The sequence below is a fragment of the Coenobita brevimanus genome, chromosome 110 (assembly GCF_032717465.1).
Source record: "Coenobita brevimanus isolate Jiangsu-jjx chromosome 110, ASM3271746v2, whole genome shotgun sequence".
Lineage (NCBI taxonomy): Eukaryota > Metazoa > Arthropoda > Malacostraca > Decapoda > Coenobitidae > Coenobita > Coenobita brevimanus.
Window position 1 is genome coordinate 1,643,313 of NC_137063.1, and position 25,353 is coordinate 1,668,665.

Sequence of the window (25,353 nt, forward strand, 5' to 3'; positions counted from 1 at the left end):
AGGAAGAAGAGGGAAGGCAGGGAAGGAAGAAGGGGTAGGCAGGAAGGCAAGAGGGAAGAGAAGTAGGAATGTAGAGAGGAAAGCAAAAGAAAAGGATGAGTAAAGGAAGGAAGGAAGGCAAAGGAAGTAGGAGGAGGCAGGGAAGGAGGAGGAGGAGTGGAAGCAGGAGGAGGAAAGAAAGGAAGATGTCGAGGCAGAGGAGAAGCAAGATGAGATAAGGAGGAGGAGGAGGAAGGAGGAGGAGGAGGGTAGGTGTTAGGTAAGGAGGGAAGACAAGTGGAGGGAGGGAGGAGGAGGAGGAGGAGGGAGAGATGGAGGACTCTGTAGGGTCAAGGCCTAACCGGAGAGCGTTTAGTAAGGCGAACGTTTTGGCGTGGGCGTGACGCATGGATCCACCTAACGCCATGAACGAACGAAAAACTAAAACACACAAAAGAACCCTCACAAATGGCATATGAGAACACGAAAATATATGAAAAGGTACGAAAAATACTCAGATTATAGTTACAGATATTATAATGAACGAAAAACCAGGAAAATAAAAAAAAAATATCCATACGGAGTTACGTCCAACCGAGAGCGTTTGAAAAAGACAAAAAAATCACATTATAGTTACAAATACAACGAATAAAGAGTCAAAAAAGGTGAAAAAAAAGTCTCAAGATAGAGCTATAAAAAAAAAAACAGCTGAACCGTTGCAAAAATACAGTTTACATTTTTAAATTCGAAAGCAAGTTGGCTGGCACGGTTACGAAATGAAGGCGGGAAAATTTACTCAAGATGTGTATTTAAGAAGAAATTTATATGAGAGATAGAGAGATCATGTTCCTGGAGGCGTTGAAATCTCTATAGAATTATATATATTGTTATTTTTATTTCTTTGTAGTCATATAACTTTTAAAATATGGTGGATGGAAGTACGAGAACTAGAGGTGGAATGAAATGTGGAATGAAAAGATGGAGCAAGGTGGATAGAGTGGAATATATTGGGTATGTGGAATGCAGATGTGGAATGCGAGAAGGTGGAGGGTTAAAAGAGTGAGTGGAGTGGGTGGATAAGGGTGTGGAAGACAGGTGTGGAGGAACAATGGTGTGGATCAGTCACGGTCGCCTTGTACACTCTCTCTCTCTCTCTCTCTCTCTCTCTCTCTCTCTCTCTCCTTGTCTTTCTTTGCCCCTATCTTCACCCCTCACCCTCCTCTCTCACCCTCACCCCCTCACCCTCACCCTCACCCTCACCCCCTCACCCTCACCCTCACCCTCTCACCCTCACCCTCACCCCATCACCCTCACCCCCTCACCCTCACCCTCACCCTCACCCTCACCCTCACTCTCTCACCCTCACCCTCACTCCCTCACCCTCACCCCACCCTCACCCTCACCCCCTCACCCTCACCCTCACCCTCACCCTCACCCCCTCACCCTCACCCTCACCCTCACCCTCACCCTCACCCTCACCCTCACCGTGTATTCAGACGCCTTTCTCCATCTTACAAGGAAAGTTAAATAAGTCGCCTAAATACAGGGGTTAAGAGGCCTGTGAGGGACTGTCTCTAACCCCTTCAGGACGAGGGAAATCTTACAGCTGAAGGAAATCGTCTTGAAGAAGCAGGAAGACGATTACGTAAAGAGTTCCGTCTTAAAAGGAACGTTTATGATTTTTTTCTTTGTCACTTCTTGCTTATTATTCTCTCTCTCTCTCTCTCTCTCTCTCTCTCTCTCTCTCTCTCTCTCTCTCTCTCTCTATATATATATATATATATATATATATATATATAGACATATATATATATATTTACATATATATATATATATATATATATATATATATACATCTATATATATATATATATATCATTATCATCCGGATCTCCTTTCCCACCCTAGGGCAGGGTAAGGAATAGCAATGTCCAGACAGCCCAAGTTTGCCCTATCCAATGGGCCACGCTTCAGTTCACTCATCATTCAAGCCCCCGGAATCCTGGCTTTACCGGATACGCCGAAAACTTCCACCACATTCTGTAGCTTCACATAAACGTGTCCGACAAAGTCAATCCGGACGCTGTCACGTTAGAAAGGGGTGCCAAATCCCTGATCATGCACTTCTCCTCACAACATTCATCCATCCAGCTCGATCTCTTGTCAGTTCCCTAGCCTCACCGACTTCCAAACCTCGCTTCCTCACACACTCATCCACCATATCCCTTCACCTTCTCCTTGGCCTACCTCGCCTCCTCCCTCCTTCAAATTCGCTCAGGTATACCTTTTTCGCCACTCTATTGTCATTCATTCTCTCCACATGACCATACCATCTCAGTACACTCTTCGATTCTGGTGTCCACAGACTTCCTCACTCCACATCTTTCACGAATCACATTATTCCATATCCTATCCACTCTCTGTACTCCACATGCATTCCTCAGCAGTCCCATCTCCACTGCTCTCACGCTTGGCTTTTCATTTTCATGCCACACCATAGTCTCACACCCATATGTTAAAGTTGGCGCTAACACTCCTTCAAAGAGAGAGAGAGAGAGAGAGAGAGACGTATATATATTTCTTCCTCTTCACGACTTGCTTCTTTCTCCTCAAAATCTTGCTTAATCTTGCTTCCATTCCTCATTCTTACGTCACCTTCATCCTCACTTCCTGTTTCCCTGCCTGTCCTTCTCTTTGTTATTTATTTCCTTGTTTATCACGTTCTCCTTGCAGCTTGTTTTCCTTGCTTTTTGTCCTTCTTTGTTTTGTTTCACTCCTTGCTTCCTTTCTTCCCTCTATTCTTCCTTCCTTCCACTTCATTGCTTTTTTCGTTCATATTTTTTTATACTCTCTCTCTCTCTCTCTCTCTCTCTCTCTCTCTCTCTCTCTCTCTCTCTCTCTCTCTCTCTCTCACTTATTTTTTTCCCCCTTCCTTCCACCTCCTTCATGACTTGCACTGACCTTCACACTCTCCTTCCTTTTCCTTTCATCCTCCTCTTCCTCTTGCATCATCTTCCTCCTCCTCTCCTCTTCCTTTCTACATCTTCTTCTCCTCTTTCTTCCTTCTCTTTCCTGTCTCCTTGCTTTCTTTCTCTAATTCCTCTCTTACTTTTTCTTTAATCTTATTCCCCGTCCATCTTAAAGACTCCTCTCCCTTTCTCTCTCTCTTCTCGTCTCACATTCTTGTATCTCTCCCTCTCTCTCTCTAATTTATCTCTCTCCTCCTTTCCTTCCTCTTCCTGTTTTCCTACTTCCCTCCTCCCAAATCTTCCCTCCTCTTCCTTTCATTCTATGTCTTTCCTCCTGTCTTCCTTTCCTGTTTTGTCTTTCCTCTCACATTTTTCTTTCCATCGTCTTTCTTTCTGTCTTTAAATTCTCTTTGGCTCCCTGTTGACTACCGTAATTGTTCCTGTTTGTCCTGTCTCATCCTCGCTGTCCATCTCTGTCTCATGGCTGTTTCCCTGTCTGTCTCGTCTCTCTTCCTCCCTCTCCTTCTCTGTCTTATATTCCCTGTCTATCTCTTCTCTCTTCCTCCTCCCTGCTTCTGACTCTTACTTTCCAGGCGTCTGTCAATTAGTTTTCCTTCTACATTTACGTCTTTTCCTGTTCCCCTTCCCGTCTGTCTTCCTGTCCTCTCCTGTCTTGTTTCCTTGCTTGATTTTCTTTCCTGTCTATTCCTCCTTCACCTTACGCCTACTGCTATCTTTCCTGTCTACTCCTGTCTTCTTCTGTCCCTCACCTTACGCCTACTGCTGTCTTTCCTTTCCTTTCTTCATCTTCTTCCTGTCGCACGATCCTTCTTGTGCTGCTTCGTTCGCCATCTCTTAATTCATTCTCCCAGCCTCCTTACATGCCCATTTGTCGTTCCTCTCTCTCTCTCTCTCTCTCTCTCTCTCTCTCTCTCTCTCTCTCTCTCTCTCTCTCTCTCTCTCTCTCTCTCCCTTCTCTTTCCTCCCCTCTCCCCACCTCAGTTCTACTCCCTACTTACTTTCTCCCCCCTCCCCTCCCCTCCCCTCCCCTCCCCTCCCCACCTGAGTCACTGAAGCAGATGGAAACTAAACTAGGGAGCCTGGATCACCTTGACGCATCCCCCCTCCCTCACCCCCTCCCTCACCACCCTCCCTCACCCTCCCCTCCCTCACCCTCCCCTCCCTCACCCCCTCCCTTACCACCCTCCCTCACCCTCCCCTCCCTCACCCCCTCCCTCACCACCCTCCCTCACCCCCCTCCCTCACCACCCTCCCTCACCCCCTCCCTCACCCGCAGGCAGATGTGTGTAGACCTGTCCCTCTGGGGTGAAGAAAGAGAGAGAGAGAGAGAGAGAGAGAGAGAGAGAGAGAGATGGGGAGAAGGAAAGGGAGGAGTGGAGCAGTAGAGAGGGGGATGAAGGGGGGAGTGGAGGAGGGAGGGGATGGAGGGGGAGAAGAAAGCAGACAGCAACAGACCTGGTGGTGTAGGGGTGGAGGGGGAGAGGAAGGTGGGGAGAGGAGGGGGGTGAAGGGGGAAGAGGATGGGGTGAAGGGAGAGGAGGGGGGGTGCAGGGGGGAGAGGAGGGGTGAAGAGAGGAGAGGAGGGGTGAAGGGGAGAAGAGGGGGTGAAGGGGGAGAGGAAGGGGTGAAAGGGGAGAGGAAGAGGTGAAGAGGGGAGGAAGAGGTGAAAGGGGGAGAAGAGGGTGAAGGGGAGAGGAGGGGGTGAAAGGGGAGAGGAGAGGGATGAAGGGGAGAGAGGAGGGGGGTCGGGGTGTCATCTGTATGGGAGGGGGTGTAGTGTCAGGCGGGTCGTGTGTGGGGGGAGGGGTGGGGGGAGGAGAGGGGGGAGAGTGATGGGGATGCTGTTGTCTATTATTATTATTTTTATTATTATTATTATTATTATTATTATTATTATTATTATTATCATTATTTTTATTATTATTATTATCATTATTATTATTATTATCATTAATTTGGTTATGTTTATACCTATGGGTCTCTCTCTCTCTCTCTCTCTCTCTCTCTCTCTCTCTCTCTCTCTCTCTCTCTCTCTCTCTCTCTCTCTCTCTCTCTCTCTCTCTCTCTCCCTCTCGTGACCTTTAACCCGACCTAGTCCCCCTGTCAGGCGGGGTGAGGGCCGGCCTGTTTTTGTTGCCCGGAGCGTGGGTTTCGTCCCTGCGCGTCACTTTTTTAGGCCGTAGCCGAAATGGTATAGTGAGTACGAATCCTCCTAACTCGCAAATTGATTCCGAAATGATTTTTTGGTGCCAGAATCTCTAAATTATAAGTACAGGAGCCGAAATGATAAACCAAAAACTTATTGTCCGAAATCCATGGAGCCGAGATGGTGGATGTGGTGCGAATTCTCCTATTTTCCGGACTAGTGTCACGGATTTTTGGTCCCAGATTTCTCTCTCTCTCTCTCTCTCTCTCTCTCTCTCTCTCTCTCTCTCTCTCTCGGTAGCAAGGGGTCAGAAGGGCTTGGGAACAGTGATGCAACCGTCCCTCTAATTTCCGTTTGTTCCTTGGCGCCACTTTCGAAAATGATTACCGTTTGTGATTAGCCGCGTTGTTCTGCGTGTAATGGCGTTGTGTTGCGTGTAATAGAGGGAATTTTGGGGGTGTAATGGTGTTTTCTTGCGTGTAATAGATGTAGAAGGGATTTGTTTTGCGTGTAATAGATAGAAGGGATTGTTTTGCGTGTAATTGCGTTTTTTGGGTGTAATAGAGGGGATTGGTTTTCGTGTAATTGCGTTTTTTTGCGTGTAATAGAGACAAGGGATTGTTTTGCGTGTAAGAGAAACAGAGGGGACTGTTTTGCGTGCACTGGCGTTGTCTTGCCTGTAACAGAGGGGATTTTCTTGCGTGTAATGGTATTGTCTTGCATGTAACAAACGGGAATTGTGATAAATTTTCATGAAAGTCGCAAACATGTACACCAAATGAACGATGTAACAAAAACTCGTAATTGAAAGGCCAAATAAGAGGTAATAAGAGGTAATAAAAGCTACAACCGTGTGGCACAACAGGAAAACACGTAAATTGAAGCCTGCGTCCAGCGAGATTCAAAAAGAAAAAAGAAAAGAAAAAGAAAGAAAAAAAGAAAGTCAACAGCTCCGTGTCTTCTCGTAATCTTGGTTTTACAGAAAGAAAAACTCAAATGGGAAAATTCTACACTCCATCTTCCTTGTCTTTACCACGAAAATTTATGATAGTTACGACAGACAGTGGATTTTAAGTTTATTTGTGAAACCGTACGCAGAGTAAGAAAACATATTATGGCCGCCTCACGCTGCACAATCAGGCATAAAACATCTCACTCTTGACCCCTTCTCACCCCTCCAGTCTACCATCCACTCGGCTACCAAAGACTTAATCTGTGGGCGGGATATGTTGTCTAGTTACTCGTCTTCCTTAATTCCTCCCTTGGAACTTTTATTGCGGAGGTCTCAGTTGAAGAAAATCCCATGCAGGTGTAGAATAGAAATTGCTGAGAAAATGTTAGAGATTCAGGCAGACTTTCCGGCTCGAAGATCAGCCAATATTGTATTTGACGTGAACAAATTTTCCCGATGAAAGTATAATGCTTCTGTTTGACGAAGGAAAACGGTAAAATCAACACACATTTGTGGGTAACAGAGAGAAGGAGGGAGGGAGGGGAACAGCGGAAAGGGAGAGAGAGAATTGTACTTAATTCGTGGATGGAAATGGGATGCTGTGTCTAGTTACCAGCCTCCTTAACCTCTCCTGACCAGGCACGTATCACAGGGATTAGAGGGATTCTTTTTTCTCCTCTCTTTTACTGCCCAGTCTCCCTGAAAATGAGAAGGTGTAAGCATTAGGCGCGCTTCTTTTGTTACGCTGGGTAATGGGAAAGAAAATGCTACGTGTTCTTCCTTATGTGGAGATCTGTGGAAATTGTGCAACACGAGCTGGTGAAGTGAGAGTAGCGGGTCTCCTAACAGGCTACTTATCTCATGCTTAAGTCGTGGTGATGTTTACCGTAGGCGACAGTAAAATCAGAAATATTGTCACATCCCCTGAAAGTCGGCAGTGTTGCATTATTACGATTTAGTGTAATATATTTGAAGTTTATGTACTGAAGCTGAGTTTGAGAGGTCACAGAGAATTATATGCTGGATATTACTTCTTACCTGACGACTTAAGTGGTGTGGCGGGTAGTTTAGTCTGCTTATATAAATTTTAACCCGTCCTCTTGCAAACTTTATTTTTACGTTAACTTACAAGTATTATCATATATTACATCACAAATTTATGTAACTTTTATCTATGTTCTTGGCTGTCAGGTATAATCATAAATGCAAAATACTCTCAATCTGACTTTAAATCAACTGACGATAGTACTGAACCGTATACAGTTTAACATACTACACATTACCATTCTCATGAAGCATTGTGATTCATGAATACTAGTGCAAATGTAACTTGATCATAGACAGAAAAATGCTTATTTCATGCACTTTTTACTTTTTCACCTCATATCTTCATTTCCTGGTCATATTGCCATATCTTTATGCTTCACTCTAAAGTAGGCCACAGTACATACGTAGTAACTGTTACTTTTCTCTTGGCAGGTTTCTACGCTGATGTGGACACCCGGTGCCAAGTATTCCACATGTGTAACTACAACACAGGCCTGAAGTTCCTCTGCCCGAACGGAACCATTTTCTCCCAGGAAGACTTCACCTGTCGTTGGTGGAATGAAGTATCCTGCAGTGACGCTCCAAGTTTCTATTCCCTTAACAATGAGATCGGAGTTGTGCCTCCAGACAGCCCATACCAAGTACAGGAAGGCCCTAGACCACGCCCAACTCCAGGGACAGCAACTTTCAACGTCCCTAGTTTGGTAGGCCCACCCTCCAACGGTATCCAGCCCGCTCCTTCCCGCCCAGCTCGCCCCGTCCAGCCACCACCACAGACCCTCCGTCCACAAACCCCCTTCCAGCCCCAGCAGCCTCAGACACCCGCTCAGCGCCCCAGGCCAATCACCCCACAAATACCTTCCAGGCCTCCCACTCCCCAATTAAGACCCAGCCCACAACCTGCAAGGCCTCCCAGCACACAGTATAGGCCTAGCCCACAGCCCCAGCCCCGTCCTAGTCCGCAACCACAGCCCCGTCCTAGACCACAGCCACAACCCCGTCCTAGACCACAGCCACAGCCCCGTCCTAGCCCACAGCCACAGCCCCGTCCTAGACCACAGCCACAGCCCCGTCCTAGTCCACAGCCACAGCCCCGTCCTAGCCCACAGCCACAGCCCCGACCTCGCCCCCAGCCACAGCCACGGCCTCGTCCACAGCCACCCCAGCCCCGTCCTCGCCCCACACCTGCCCCAGCCCCACAACAACCAGTAACTGGATACACCATCCAAAGGCCAGAAAGTCCCCCACCTGGCCTCTACAGCACCCCTGACTTCTAAACAAAACAAAAGAGATCACCGAACTTGGCAAAACTCAGGCTTTATCGAGGTTGTGGAACTCACTCTCTCCTGACTCTAAGCTTGGCTAAAATATTAAAATGTATGATTTGACGGCCATTTTACCAAATACAATGCTCCAGTTTTCCAAAAAAAAATTGTTAAATAAAGTGTTTAAAAATTACAAAGGTCAAGACACTGAATTATCATATTTAATATTCATTTGTACATTCTAAAATATGTGCAGTATATCTTCTATGCAATACATGTGAAGACTGCACACAAACCATCGTGCTCACAAACAGCTAACTGTATTCTGTCACTACATCTACATTTCAGTTTACTGCAAATTATCTGAAGTTTCTATGTAGTGTTGCTCTCAGTCAACTTCACCCATAACTGTTGGACCACAACTATCCTATTTACTTTTCGGTAAGCAAATTTTAAACTATTTTCTTTTCTTTCTTTTTCTTTTTTTCTTTTTTTTACTTGGATCTGCATAGAACTGGGAGCTTGTCCTTGAAACATAGCTGCTACTTCAACACTGGCTTTTAAATATCTTTTGTGCCTTTTCCAGTCTCTTAAAAAAGTTGTGTGAAAAATGTAAAAATCCTGCAGCTTGAACTTTTGGCCCAGGCAAAATTACAGTTCAGTAAAGTATTAAAAAAGAGATGAGATACAGTATTAAAATTTCTTAGGGTAAAGTAATGGTTATCAGAGTAAGAGTGAGTTCGGTCAACCTCCAGGGCAACACAGCAGGTCTGGTGTTGCTTGGCTGCTCTCTGACATCAACGAGGCTACACTGCATGGCAAGTCATGCACAGCTAACATACACAGGCACAAACAACATTACTGGATTATTTTTTCAAATTCAGAATATACCTAGGATGTGTAAATGTGGAAGCCAATCATGAAATACAGCACTTTACAGTGTACTTTGGAAAGTAAAAATTAATACAGTATAAGAAATTATCAAAATGGATTTGCACTAGATGCAAAGCACTATTATATAGTAGGTAAAGAAAAATCAAATATTATCCTTAAAATATTACAGAATAATAAACAAGTCTGAATGCTCCACCTTCAGTTGAGGTTGTGATGATGGCTCTTGGCAAAACACTCTGAAGAATTAAAGAAAGGCATTTAAAAACTGCCAGCACATGCAGCACTCTTTTCCATAATGTATTACAGGTGTATAATAGCTTCAAAATTTTGTGCAAGCTTTATGCTTTGCTACATACAGTACAACCTGAAAAAAGAAGTTAATGCATCCATTAAAGTATCTTCTTAAGTTATTTATGAGATAAAAGTATCAACATTAATTAGCCATACTTGTGATTTCTTCACAGGCACACTTGCAAGTGTATTCTGAATATATAGTTGTACATTAAAAGATTTTATATATCTTTAATCTGGAAAAATATAAACATTCCAAATCTGTAGCTCTTCTGTCGAGTTGAACTCGACATATTGGGATGAAATTCTCTTCAGCCTGGCCTGGTGCTGATGGTTAGAAGAATAATTCATGCAGTGTAGAGCCCCAAGAATAACGTCAATACCTTTCAAACAATACACCACAATATCACAGATATCTGCTACCAATATGTCAGCATCTGTTGTTGTACTATAAATCCTGCACAGCTGTTGCTCCTTTGGTTTGGAGTAACTGTGTATACTGACAACAACAGCAGTATGGAGGTAGTTCATACAGTATACTGACAGAAGCTACAAGTGGCCAGAAGCTGTGATAAGAAATTTACGAATCGACTACCATCTAAACATGGTTTGACTTTGTATTATAATGTAAGTAACGAATAACCTCACACTCTCCAATAATATATTTAGGGCAATTCAAATTCTATTATTGGCTGGGTTACATTTATTTTTGTAACAGGCAATATGTAAAAGTATCTGGTAAACAATAAAATCACCTTCAGAAGTGTCATCCCTTACACACGGAAAAATTACCCCACAACACGTCATCTGTATTGGATTGTGTACAGTGCTGGTTGCGCTTGCATGCTGTAACCGTAGAATTAACAAACTTGAATATATATGTTTGTTTTATATACCTACTGATTAGTCAATATGCAGTACACCCACAAAACCTAAAAAAAAAAAAAAAAGGGCAGCCAATCCCTTATTTCCCTCATCACCTTTTAGGGGCCCCGGACATGTGGGGACCAAGGCTAGGTTACCATAGTCCAGATCATCTAAACCCTAAGAGACCATGCTACGTCCCTGGCAGCATTTTGCATACACTAAACTCTCATTTTACTGTACCCCACTAGACCAGATATCGGATTTAACAAACACTGGCCTCTTGACAAACCATCATACATATCGGGTACCATCCAGTCAATAGGAAATACCACGTGGACCTGATGGACAATTCTGGGCCCACTGGTCACTTATTTGCCTTTAACATATACCATCCGTTACATGAGGCATATGACACAGGCTTACCAGATCACTTCCAGTGTGCAGGGCGACTCAGAGTGCAGTTACCAATGCTGGCGGCAGTTTTTCCCATTAGCTTGGGCTAGTCATGAAGAAGTGCTATGAAATGAGTGTAAAATTAGGCCCAAGGTAGTGTACAATGAGCAGCTTTCATTCGTGGGACAGTACTGAAATACTGTATGCCATTTTACTCTTTCATTTTCATTTATGTGCTTGAAATCCCACTTCAGGAGGGGACCATCAGACTTACTGGATTATCGGTTTTATTGGATCAGGCTTACCCCAACTGATCTGGTATAGAGAGGTTCTACTGTAAATGAGAAACCGCGAGAAACGTCTTGGCCTCAAAACATGACATATTACAACACAGCTCCCTCCAATCAGAGAGTTCGATCACTGTACTGCACTACAGAATGAGTATATTACCGGATTTCTCTTTGTTTATAATCTGACCTTTACATGAAAGGCACAGATTAAAAATATTTCAAAGTGCTTAGACCATACGTAAATAATTTTCCATAATATAATCAACAGCGTGGGTAAAGTCTTCAGCAATGAATGTTGGTCTGGGCTCTGCGTTGGTTTCATCCCCAGGTCTGTACTTCCCAGTCCTGACAAGTACACCCTGTAGTCCAGCTTTCATGGCTCCACATACATCATCACGTACATCCTGTAATCAAATAGTAATACTGTAATATCAAGCTGTGAAAATGATTACAGTACAGAGGAGCAGTAAGATTAATTTTTATTTTACTCGTACTACAGAAAGATTATTTTTTCCTTATTAGAGCCTCCTTATAGTAAAGGGATTAGAAAAAGCCACAACTCACCTCTTCAGAAAAAGAGGTCTCTCCAAAACTTATTTAAATCACATGACGGTAACAGGAATAAAATAACAAAGATGCCTTTTGACTGAAGGAGTAAATGAAGCTTATTTCCCATACATTTACTCAAAGAGGTCTCTCCTAAGCTGAGGTAAATCATCTAGCTGTAAACAAAATAAAATAACAAAGATGTTCTCTGGCAGAAGGAATCAACCTTTCCAACATGATGAAACAATATTTTATTTTACTCCTAATGCTGCCAAACAAAATTATTTGGTTTATCAGAGGTTATAGAAGCCCTCCCATATGTAATGTGGATACTGAGCACATTAGTAGACTGGACACAATATATATGGACACGTTTGTTTAGAACCACTGAGAGATGCTAGTACATCAGAAGGTAATATTTCTTTCACTGTACACCAGCTCCAGAAAGTATCAATGCATAATATGTGTTAAACAGTGTGACAAGTGGATCGAAGAATATTAGGAAATGCAGTTCTGTCCTTGCAAACACTGATAGTCCAGACAGTAGATGATTGTCATATCAACTACCACCAGCAAGCTGTACATTATATAGGGCATGATCGTATATAACACTTGTATGTACAGTTCGTTCATTCAGTCATCAGTAAAAGCTCCAACATGCTTGCCTGCGCCAGCCTTGGTTACCTAAAGGTGACTCTTCATGCCTTATTGACAAACTGCTAATTCAGCATGATCGAATAATTCCGGATGGTATCAAACCCACAGTGCAAAGAAAGTTTTGGATGTAATGAATCATACATGGATACAGAGAATACAAAACAATGATACTATCAGTAATAAAAAGGAATTTGAGAAGGAAGGGAATGAAAAGCATGAATCAGTTAGGAATGAGAATGTATGTGTGGCTCATATTTTGGCTCTGTGGTGAACAAAACAAGGTAACAAATACAAAACTTCCCTACAGAATGCAAGCATATACAAAAAAAAATGACAGCAAGAGTGGATATACAAATATTGTGGCACACATTTTAATTTTAAAATATACAAGGTACACTATTAAGACCAATTCACTCATCCAACCATCCATTATCCAATCCTGTGTTACCCCATCAGGAGCATAAAGGCCCAAGCTTGGCTACTTGGTCAAGCAGTTAAGGTGAAGGTGACTAACTGCACACCCCTGAGTAGCATTACTATACATGATCAACAAACCACAACCATTCCTTGGATTTAAACCCTTATGGGCCACATCAGGTTGAAGAGCCTCAACCCATTCAACCACCAGTTGTCCACTGCTGGTTGTATTATTACCATCCAATGTAGTAAATATTTTCCACTTCATATTAGCCTATATAAAATGGTCATATGACAGAGGAAGGTGTAAATTTTGAATTAAACACTGAGCTCAGGAAGGGAGACATATTCTATCCATCTATCTATCACCAGCCAGATGCCCTTAGCCCCAGAAGGGGGACTACAAAAAGAATCACCTCCATGTCATTTTGATCCCTGCCATCACACTGCCCTCTTTCCCATTCACATCCCTCTCACTCATATACTCTTCACCCCATCCCTCCATACCATCCTTGGTCTCTCCCTTTCCCCTCTCCCTCCACCTCACTCACATACACTCTCCTAAACAATATCACATTTTCCATTTTCTCCATACAGCCAAACCATCTTAAGGTAGTTCTTTTAATGCTTTCCACCATATTCACATCAACATCATACCTCTCCTTCACTTCCTCATTTGTCTTCCTGTTTGTCTTCTTATAATTCCACATGCTTCTCTCCAACAACTCATTTCCATCGCTGATACTTTGACTTGTGTGTTTCCAGCAGAGGTCAAGCTTCACTTTCATACATTAGGGTGAGGGCCATAATACTGTCACACACCTTTTTTTTCTTTCCCTCACTTTCCAATTCCTTGTTACTGCTCTCAGTGAACCTGCAATCCTTCTTCCCTGTTGTATCCTTTCATGCAGTTCATCCTGTAAATTTCTGTCCTTGCTCATCACACAAATATCTGAAGGCACTTGCTTTCTCCATCTTCTGACCATCTAGCCTTACTATACACTCTGTGACTTCATTTCTTCCCAGTAAACCACCTCGGAAAAACTTATCATTCAGCTTCCGGAAACCTCTCACACTCAGGCAGTTACAAGAGGCCAAATCCAGTGGTCAGGTCATGAAAAAGAAATTCAGATTTATATAATGAATGTGGAGCACTGATGTGGATGGGTACTCAGCTGAGAGACAAAATGGGGCAGATACGCATCAGCAGGAAAGGGAAATAGATTAGACTGTACAGCAGCTAAGTCAAGACTGGATCATTTACTTCTGTCTCTATATTCTGCAGTCATCGTGGTTGTCTTACCTGGGGAAGATGTTATGCACACAGTTAAATTGACACACTCATCTCCAAGAAGAAAAAAGGAAACATGAAATACTGTGTATCCACATCTAAAGGAGAGAACAAATTATGTGAGACTTGGTATAACTGCCATATTTATCCACTGTGAGAAGGGCTGATGTATAAACCGCATGCATCCGGGTGATAAATTTGATCACAACTGTAAAGAGAGCAGGTTACTGGAGACTGGAAAGGCTACCAATACTTCATTAATATCAAAGAGCAATAACAATAGTTCCTTCTACAATCCAGTCCTGTAGAGGCCCAAAGCTAGACTACTCAGCCTAGACATTTACAACCAGAGTGATCAGTTGTTTGCCCTTCAGTTGCAAGATGTGAGCAATAAATTCCAACTATCCCTTAGAAGTCTAGCTGCAGTGCCATGACTCAATACATCACCAGGCATCTAATAAGTGTATGAAGGCAATGGGGCTTGTGCATAACTCAACGACCAACTCTCGATTTACACACACAACGTAAAGGCCCACTCTTGGTTTCACTGTGTGTATCATAGAACTGTCAAATAGCAGAAAGTACAAAAAAAGTCCTACAGATTCAGTACAAAACAGCAATCATCATGTTAACATCTTCACCTTGTGGATTTATTTCTTCCCCTGTTACCTGAGTACATTTAGCTTTCAGACTTTCACAGCAGTGGAGTTTAATAAAGATTCTATTAGTGCCTACTCTAACACATGAGTGTGAGACTATGGTGTGGCATGAAAATGAAAAGTCTTAAGTAAGAGCACAGGAGATGGGACTTCTGAGGAATGTGTGTGACTGTGGAGTGCAGAAAGTGAACAAGATAAGGAATAATGTGATGCAGAGTAGTTGAAGAAAATGTGCTGAGATTGTACAGGCATGTGGAGAGCATGGATGTAAACAGTGATGAAGAGTACATCTGAGTGAACCTGAAGGTGGGAGGAGATGTAGCAGGCCTAGAAGAAGGTGGATAGATATGGTAAATATTATGTGTGACAGAGAGACTGGAGATAATGAGCAAGGGAACTGACAAGTGATCAGGCTGGATGGATGCATTTTGTACTGAGGAATGTATGATGTATGACCAGGGTGTTGCACCCCTTTTACCTTGACAGTCATTGGATTGAGTCTGTCAGACAGGTGAATGTGAAACTATGCATGGAATGTTTTTAGACCTTTCAGGTGGATTCCAGGGGCTTGAATGGTGAATGAGTGACTGGGAGTGTGAGTCATTCAACTGGGCAAACATTGGTTAGTATCTCATTCAATCAGGATTTTTCTTGCTCTCTGAACCCTGCCTCATCCATGTTGGGGTGAGACAGGAGGTCTGGATGATGATGATTATCGTATTGTATTGTATCATTTATACTGTCTCCAACATAATGATAATAGTGCTGTTTTTACCCCATTTAGTGCAACAGGTTCCCATTCATTTAACCTTCACTCAATCTTTTAATGCCTCATCAGGAGAAGAGGGGCCCAAGGCTGGGCTAGTCAGTCTAAATATTCAAAGCACGTGACCAGTTGTTATCCACGAGCAGCATTTCAAAAGCAAGAAACCCCAGCCAACCCAAGGATTTAAACCCTTATGAGCCACATCTAACAAGACAAAAACAATCCTACTACTTCAGAACTAAAACATCGATCAATCATCATACTTTAATTTTATGAAGGAAGCACAAAACCTCTTCACATAACTCACATCTCCAATCATAACAGCTTCTGACGCACTGCACCCTAACTCCTCCAGGGCTGTGTGGAAAAACGAACTCTCAGGTTTCCCCACCACCTCTGCCTTACAGCCTGGAAAATACGGTGAAAACAGTAAATAGTCACAGTAAAAAGGTTATTGCACATTTGATCCTCATCCTTGTAAAGCTCATATCTACAAAAATCTGGTGAGAGAAATTACAAAAGCTACATAAACTGCAGCTTCTGAAAATACATTTAAATACTATAAAAGTCTGTGTCATATAAAAGTACCATAATAAAATATTGGAACTCATATATGGTGTTCAAAATAAGTCTCTCCCAAATTACCCCCTGTAAGGCATATGAACCCAGGACTATAATGCTGTATTTTAGCTTCTTGATGACCCATACGTAATACATATACTGAAAAATTTAAAGTTTGAACATCACACTCAAGAGATATATCAAGACTAAACCATTACAATAATATGCACACCTTACTCTTTTGTATAACAATAACCAAGCATTTAAGGCAGAGCAGGATATCACCTTCATAAGTGAGGCAATATCCAAAATTCAAATATCCAATAATGCACTGACACTTGTTGTACAGTATTACTAATCCACTGGTCAATAAAAAGTAGGCCAAACATCATCATCACCATCATCATCATCATCATCATCATCATCATTGACATCCCATCTAAAGGTGAGGTTGAGAAGGTTCCAAGAAAAAGGAAGGAGAAATTATGAAAGTATGAGAACTATCAACAGCATGTCCAGTAGGTACACATTCATCCACAATTCGCTCCAGCTCCTGGAATCCTGCTTCCACTTTAAAAGCCTAACCATTTGCACATTTATTTTTCTCTCTAGCAGAACGTCACGTAAATCTGCCAGAGTTAATCCATGAGGAACATTGTGGTTATAGTTACATAAGCACTACATACCTCCTTTAATATCACAAGATTATTCCCTTATTCCCATTAGCTTACCAGTTGAATATTCTAACCCAGTGACAAAGGCTCCAGGACCAATAGCAAGGCCGTCCTGGCGTTTGTAATACCGAGACTTGTGAATCGCAATCAGTGGTGCTCCATCCAGCAGTATTCTGCAATGTAAGCTTTCTGTTACACAATTCATTACAAGACACAAATACTGCAGTAATGTAAGAATGTTATAAACCCTATGACGCCTGAACCTCTCTGAAGTTCCCTTACATAAACCAGATCATGGAAGGTTATGCATGGTAAACCAGAGAGCATATAAAACAATTGTCATTACTGTAACAGAGTAGATTTTCCCCGAATACGTGTTCATTTAGTTTCTTTTCACAAGGGGCTAATTTATATGGAAAATTTTCACAATAGACACTACGTCTCTATTACTAAGCAGTAAAAATTTGGAGTGTGATCATGGCTGGTTATATGCTTTGGGGCTGAAAGGGATGAGCACAGTGCCATTACGGCTGAAATTCTGAGGATATAATCTCTCATACATTACTCACTGAATGCCAGTCTCTAAAAACAAAAGATCGTGACACAAAGAGTTGCAATCAGGTGAAAAAGACCTATAAATGCAAGCACAGTCAGTGGTCTCTGAATGTACACATATAATGACATAAACCTCTACAGTGTTAAAAGACAAAATCCTGCACTACAGTTAATATTATTATTATTATTATTATTATTATTATTATTATTATCCATCCATCCATCATCCAATCCTACGTTGCCCCACGAGGAACGTAGGAGCCCGGGGCTAGGCAGTTGGTCCTGACATTTAAGATGAGAGTTAATCATTATTATTATTATTATAAGTCCCACAGTCTTCAACCTCTTCAGTTTAAGGGACAGCCACAGAGCTACATACACCAATCATTATCTGGCAGCTGAAAAAACAAAATGAAAAGATGATATCTCACATGGTATGGTATATGAAGGTGATGTAGCTTCTAACTCCCTTCTTCCACAGTCTCCACAAATATAAATAAAACTTTCTTACCAAAGGAAAAATGAAAAAAAAAAAAATGAAGGGAAGTCACTGCTGAAGGGGTTAAAGGGAGGTATGAAAACACATAGGCGTGTTGTCATGCAATTTTGATGTCTCCCAGGCCCAGAATGCATTTAGAAGTGTATTCCATCACCACTACATGACTGTATCCAACTGGAAAGAAAAAAAAAAAATCCTGGAAGGCAAAATGTTAAGCACATAGTAGGAATTAATCCAGAGTGGGTACCACATAGTCCTAAGCCTCTGCTACATTATGCTTCCTCCTGGAATGAAGTTCTTAACAAGAACTGTTTACACATATAGTAACTGACAAATAAAAAGAACAGTAGCTACAGTATCTAATGCTAGCTGATGGTTGCAGATTGACCAAAAAAAAAAAAAAAAAAAAAAAAAGTACTTACAGGCCATTCTCATTATTATTCAGGGGTGTTTTAATCTATCAAAACTCTTCCACACAGATGGAACTGTAAACTGGGTGAGACAGGGAAATCAGCTTTATCATGTAGCAATTCTTTAGTTGGCAGGCTTCTGTAGTAGCCCGTGCCATGGTCATGAGAGAAAAAAAATAATAATAATGATAATATTGGTATGATAACAGTAATAATAGTAATACCAGTAATAACAATCACCATAAATAGAGGTGACTTAAAGCAAGGACATTTTCATCTCACCTCATTGCCTTTGTCATGTGCTCGTAATCAAAACACTCAGGTGCCAGACCCACAAGCACTGCATTGGGGTCTTTGGTGTCGATATCCTGAAATTCTTCCTTGGCCGCATCAGCAATTAGCATGTATGGCCGCAGCTTCCTACTCTCTATGAGCCGGTGCGCTGCTGAGAGAGATGTGAAGATCTCCTCTTTGTCGATGGTGAAGCCGATACGAACAAGACGGTCATGGAGAACTCGCTTTGATTCTTTTGTAGTGTTGGTGACAAATTTGATTTTGACATTGGAGGAGCGTAATCTGGAAAGGAAAATATGGACTTAGTTGTGAATTATTAAACAGCTAAAAGTAAATGCTAGAAGCCGTGAGGGACTAAGATACTGAGTCTGCTTACTTATGAGTTTCAGAAAAATTTGCAGTTGCCCAACTTAACTTACAAAACCAAACCATCTCCCACACAAATTACAGAGAAGTTCTCTTTGAGGGCTTCATGCTGGAAGAGGGAGCAAAAAAAATTACAGTAAGCATTAAGTAAAAGCTTGACACACACAAAATGCTTATTGCACATAAAAAAAAAAAATTTAATCATACTCCTTTATATAATATTTCCTTATCAGAACTGCCAGTACTGTCAATGCTAAGCTTCACTAATAACATGATATGGGCCTACCGTACCACTGCCTTATGCAGTTTTTATTTTTATGGGAAACAACAGAGGAAACAGTTCATAGATGATTATGTCCTAAGTGCATTTTCTATCAAACTGCTTTTTTTTTCTTCATTTAGGCATCAGTTTTTTTCTATGTCATTTCATTACTATTTCCGCTCATTTTCAGCATCATCAGATACTAAGATATCAGTTCATTATAACAGGCCATGCATATCAAGGGTGCCACAACTAAGTTCAGTCTGTTATGTACATCTGATTCCTAAATATTTTAAGAATGCATCAACAACAGACATCTAGTACATAAAGTGTTCTACTGAAGAAATTCTGGTTGATACTGGGTTATCATAAGCTTCATCAAAGTTCCCATTCCATCACCATTACCATTTGTAGCAATAAGTCACTGGTAGACCTGTACTATTCCTGACGTAAACTAGAAAACTTAGCTAGCAACAGAGTCTTACATCAACATAAATAACGCCAGTAAAATTGCTACTGAAGATTGCCGGTAGTTGCAATTACTGATATAGGTAATATCACCCACTTCTTGAGAGCCTGGATTGCCCCTGGTATGGCAGCATCTTCTATATGGATAGTCCCAGAAAGGTCTATTAAAACTGCTGCAATTCTCCTCGCCATGGGTTATTCGTTTAGGTCTGAAAAAACATGAAGAATCTCTCTCCCTCCCACCTATCAGTTTTGACAGTACGTGAAGTGAGATTGGCTTAACCTCCACCATACAATCAAAACAAACACCTATTTAACCATTCCAAAGAACTTTTTGTGTGTATTTTTGTTATTCTGCATATAATATTTACAATACTATGACCAATTTCACAAGAATGAATGGTGACAACACTAACTTATGTGGAAATTAGAGCATTCCCAAAACTAAGACTTGCAAGGTAAACAACATCGTCGACTCGTGTATTTGTGTGAGTGCTGTGAACTTTGGATCCCCTCAAAATTATTGCTAGCCCCTGTGCTGGTATCAAGGAGGGGCAGAGAATTATTAAACTTAGGAGACTGGAGCTTCAGTACATTCATCACTAAAGAGGTTGACGGTCGTCGCCAAGGAAGGGTCTGACCACAATCCTGACGGTAGCGGCTCCCGTATCATACGTAAGCTGAATTTTTTAACTATATTGTTTAGCGTATAGTGGTGCTATACAACATTGCACAGCATACCATGTAGTGTATTGTACAGTAGTGTAAATTAGTGTTGTATGGTATTACAGTACATTAGTTCTAAAATACTGTATACTAATGTACAGTAGTGTTGTATAGTGTTGTGTTGCAGTATAATGTGCCATAGTGTAGCACAGGGTAAATGTAAGCTTTACTTTAAGCAACAGAAAGACCTTACCAATTCAGTCTGTATTCCTCCAGTTTTCCTTCATTTTATTTTTAGAGTGGTTGTAGTGTACATTGATGTTAAACCTAATATTGCTTACCTAGTATTGGTTAGTGGGGAAATAAGAATATTTTCTTGTCGGGTCCCCACCTCTAATATATTGTACCTTCCATTGCTCATAACCTTTTATGTTTGTCATATCTAGATTTAAAGACGGCTATAGATGGTGCTGTTACTACTTCTTCTGGTAACTGGTTCCACTCGTGTAATGTACGTATTGAAAACCAATTTCCCTTGATTGTAGTTCTCCAGTGGTCCGGCCCCATCAGGCCGGTGCCACAAAATTTGGAGAACTTGGTGTAGGAGATGTCTTCGTGGCCGTGGACAATTTTGTACTCTTTGATCATATTCAAATGCTTTACTGTTGTACAGAATTACTATATAATATACCTCTGTTGTACAGTAGTGTACATTGTACAGTAATATTATACAATAGTGTAAGGTATAGTACTGTACAGTAGTGCAGGGTGTTAGGTTGTACAGTAGTGTACACTATGGACAGAAGCCCCTAGGACAAATTCTGGGATAATTCCTCATCACAACAAAAGCAAGACAGTTCCCCGTGAGGATATTCACCATCTGGGTGATTCCCCATCATATATTTACGTATAAATTTATTTAGCAAATACATTATGTAGTTCTTGAGTTATGAGCTATAAATGTATGACACACATGAATTACCAAAATATTCATTTGTACGGTACCTGCGTTTAATATTAGAAGACTGTTAGTCCATTTTACAAAATATTCAGATACAGTAAACTCAAATATCCTTCATTGCAGCATCCACATCTGCTGGCTCGGCTCTTTTAAAACAATATCTGGCACCAAAATGGGATGTAACTGGTGGTTCTATACAATATCCGACGTCGAGGCATATCAACCGGCTCGTAAGCGGTAGCCAACCAGTGCTGTATTTCTGCATTACTGTACTGTGTCATTACTTTATTGTTTTTTATGCTTAATTTTCATCCTTTACTCATGGGAAAGTTTTTACAACAGATAGCAATTCAATATGTGGTGCCAATGGGGGGAGGTACTGTGCAACATCCATCGTTTCGTATTACTTAGCACAGGGCTTGGCTGAATTATGCCAGATAATTGAGAGTTCATTGTAGTGTCATTACACTTCAGGTTATTCAAATTAAAAAATTCATGACCATCAAAAATGAAAAAAAAAAGATATGATGGATTATTACCTAGCCTTAAATTAATGCCTGATATGAATTAGAGCATAATTATAAATAATGTACAAAAGTGGAATAAACATGTAAGTTTGAGAATCCCATCATATTGTGTCCTAAACTGACAGTAAACTTCACCAGACGTCACCATTTGCGGAGATTAGAGCCCGAGCTGGCCTGGACCATCAGAAATATACCCAGCAGCAGAGGGAAGTGCTGCCATTATGTCCTAGCTTACTTGCTTCCATTTGGTTGGATGGTATAAAAGCTTCACCACTGGATTAAATGAAGATTCCTCTAGCTAGTATATTTTATTTCCCATTTTTCTTGATGTATAGTTGAAGGACTCTAACAACCAAAGTGTCTGCTCTGCAACTGGGCTCCGTCTCTTATTATTGCAGTACAGTACGTTAAGTGGAAGTAAAAACTGAGGATGAGGTGGAGGGATGGAGTTGAGAGGTATATGAGGGAGGGGGGAGTGAGCTGGGGGGAGGGTAGTCAAATGGTGGGTGACAGAGCGACTTGGAGGCGTTTTGTCTGCGACCACCCTTTGTGGGATTAGGGCGTTGGGCTATAGATAGATAGAAAAACTGAATCAAGTTGTCACTCCATATCTGTAAACTGTATATACCAGTCAGATCTCTTTGCACCATGCTTTACTATCACATCATCCTCATATAGTGAAACATTTGCTCAGTCCACAGGCTTTCTTCATTCATTCATCCATATTCCAGTCCTTTTGTTTGTGTCCCATCTTGAGCTTGGGGCCCGGGACTACGCTACTCTGTTTTGACCACTGAGCTCAATCAATTGATGGGGCTTTCTTATGGGTAGCGCCGCGTAGTTTGTGTGCCCGCTGTCAGGGGCCTGGGGCAGCGCTGATGATATTTATGCACTACACCCGATGCCCGCACCTTTTGAAGTCAGCTGATGAATTCGGACAATTTAGTGCCATGATCCATTTCGCAGCTAAAATATGATGCAATGGCACGCCGCTCAGCATATGCAAGCAACAGCAAAACAGAAACAGCAGGCTAAGAACAGTGCTCCAATTGCATTACCATGGTGGAGGCAACAAATGTGGGTGTTTCAATGTGGCAGCCAAAGTCACACGCTCTCAGTGGAGATAGCCTCTCCGTACTCTAGAGCTCAGTGAGCTTGAACCTTGTGTCTCATTATTATTATTATTATTATTTTATTATTATTATTATTATTATTAAATTATTAATTATTATTATTATTACCATGTTAAGTATAGTAGTGCCAGTATTAGTATTAGTAGTAGTAATGGTTGTAGCAGGAACAGCAGCAAAGTAATAGTTGTAGTAGCATTAGCATTATTATTGTTATTAGTTATTATTATTATTATTATTATTAATTATTATTTATTAGAATTAGTATGGTAGTCATAGTAGTGGTAGCAGCAGCAGCATAAGTAGAAGAAGCAGGAGGAGGTGCAGGAGCAGTAGCAATGGTTGTAGTAGCAGCAGCAGAAGAAGAAGCAGGAACAGCAGCAATGGTTGTAGTAGCAGCAGCAGTAGAAGAAGAAGCAGGAGCAGCAGCAGTAGTAGTAATAGTAACAGCAGCAGCAGCAGTAGTAGTAATAGTAACAGCAGCAGCAGCAGTAGTGGTAATAGTAACAGCAGCAGCAGCAGTAGTAGTGGTAATAGTAACAGCAGCAGCAGCAGTAGTAGTAATAGTAACAGCAGCAGCAGCAGTAGTAGTAATAGTAACAGCAGCAGCAGCAGTAGTAGTAATAGTAACAGCAGCAGCAGATGATGTAGCACTAGTGGCAGAGGCAGCAGCAGCAGTAGTAGTAGTAGTAGCAGCAGCAGCAGCAGCAGCAGCAGTAGTAGTAGTAGCAGTAGCAGCAGCAGCAGCAGTTATAGTAGTACTGTAGTAAGTACTGTAGTTGAAGGAGGAAGAGGAGTAGTAGTAGTGACAGCAGCAGCAGTAGTAGAAACAGTAGCAACAGCAGTAGTTGTAGTAGTAGTAAGACCTGTTCTCTTTCATTCTAGAAAACTCTATATGATTTTATTCAGTTATTGAATTTCAGAACGTGGGAGGATATAGTCTTAAATCAACTAAATAAATTCTTCCTGAGTTGAATATCGTTTAGTATCAGTGAGAATAAACCTAAATGCACGTCACCCACAATGGAGGGTTAAGATTTAAAAAAAAAAAATAAATAAATAATGTTGAACCCCGTGGATGGAAGGAAATGGAGGGATGGTTTGGGGGGGGTGTTGGAGAGAGGGAGGAAAGGGGGGTAAAGGAATTTCTGCCGGCTTTTTGTGGAGGGAAAGAAACAAGGGGGAAGGCAGGAGGAGAGGAGGAATAAGAGGGGGGGGGGGTTGGAGAGGCGGAAGGGGGATAGAGGAAAGAAGTGGGGTATCGAGAGCTGGAGGGAAGAAAGTGGGGTATAGAGAGGAGGTGATTTAGAAGAAATTACCGACTTCTATTAGACTGAGATTCATATTAAAATATTCTTTACAAACTTATTAGTCATAATTATGTACGTATTCGTTTATCCCAAAAGGAAGAAGGTACAGACCATGGATATACGACAGTCGTTACCCTAATGGAGGTCAGTTTATAGTGCAATAGAAAAATACACATACCGGTACTTACATCAACACATACCGTACATAAATCCATATAAATTGATTTATAATATATACACAAAAAATACGAAAACTGTAAAATGGAGAAGGCCCGAAGTTGAGGGGGGAGGATCTTGGGGGAGGGGCTGGAGGGAAGGAGGGGGGGGGGCGGAGGAACGGAACGAACCGGCTCACTCACTCTGAATTGGACGGAGATGGTGTGAAGATGTGTTCGGCTTTGGGTAAGCATAATTTCCTTTGTTCTTTTTAATATTCTTTATATAAATTTGGATTATGTTAAACCCGTCTATTATTGACTGTGTGGTTAATTATAGCTTGATAAACTGGATTATGTGTATTTTAACTTACCGCTTTGTTTGGTGTTTTGCAAAGCCATGGTACATATGGTAGTTTGTTCATTTCTTTGCCATTGTATTACCAGTACCTTACAGATAGAATAAGACCGTAGTATGGCCCTTCATTCTTTCCACTGCACTTTTTGTAACTAGCAGCATATTTAGTGGCAATCTAGTGTTATAGTTGGACATTAAAGATGGTGATGGTATAGTAGTAGCAGCAGCCAAAGATGAAGCCTAGGTTGACATTGTTTTGAATTGATATTTCTCGTCAAATTTTTGTATTCAGGATAATTTCAAGTTGAGCTTTCCTTAACGTTTTTTTTTTTTTTTTTTTTTAATTGCACAAAGTAGTCTGGTAGCTAGTAGAAAGCATAGTGGACATGGCATTTAGTGTTTTTCATTATATTTATAAACTTTCACATTAGGTTAGGTTTTTGGCTTAAACTTGCTGTGGTGTTCATAGTGCTTTACTGGGATAGCCTGTATAAGACAATTCTAAGTCTTATGTATTGTTTTTTTGTTAATTTTTCCTTTTGCTTTTCAGTGCATAGAAATCTGTCTACCAAGAAGACGGTTTGGACTGAAGATATGCAGGTGTTTGGATTCAGACGACCAAGAAGACGGGTGTTTGGATGCAAGTGACAAAGGCTTTTCAGATAAGTATTATTATTATATTTTTTTTTTCACCCTTCAGCACGGTT

At 41.4% G+C, this 25,353-nt stretch overlaps 2 protein-coding genes across 3 annotated transcripts in view; one reads left to right on the forward strand and one right to left on the reverse strand.

The window, feature by feature from the left end:
• LOC145417401 (uncharacterized) overlaps positions 1-8,391 on the forward strand; it is a 109,090-nt gene extending 100,699 nt beyond the window's left edge. Inside the window, exon 4 of the mRNA XM_080286079.1 lies at positions 7,547-8,391. Within this exon, the coding sequence (XP_080142205.1) occupies positions 7,547-8,391 (845 nt within the window). The remainder of the gene's footprint in view (positions 1-7,546) is intronic.
• A 1,357-nt stretch (positions 8,392-9,748) lies between these two features.
• On the reverse strand, positions 9,749-19,772 carry LOC145417468 (haloacid dehalogenase-like hydrolase domain-containing protein 2). 2 transcript variants are annotated; one of them, XM_080286175.1, is made up of 5 exons: positions 19,637-19,772; positions 18,432-18,725; positions 16,743-16,858; positions 15,758-15,858; positions 9,749-11,518 (listed from the first exon to the last, which is right to left on the reverse strand). In XM_080286175.1, the coding sequence occupies exons 1-5, from the start codon at positions 19,729-19,731 to the stop codon at positions 11,342-11,344; spliced, it is 783 nt and encodes a 260-aa protein (XP_080142301.1). In that variant the 5' UTR covers positions 19,732-19,772; the 3' UTR covers positions 9,749-11,341. The 2 variants fall into 2 exon arrangements, with proteins under 2 accessions (XP_080142301.1, XP_080142302.1); XM_080286176.1 differs by lacking the exon at positions 19,637-19,772 and adding an exon at positions 19,557-19,605.
• Between the last annotated feature and the right edge of the window lie 5,581 nt (positions 19,773-25,353).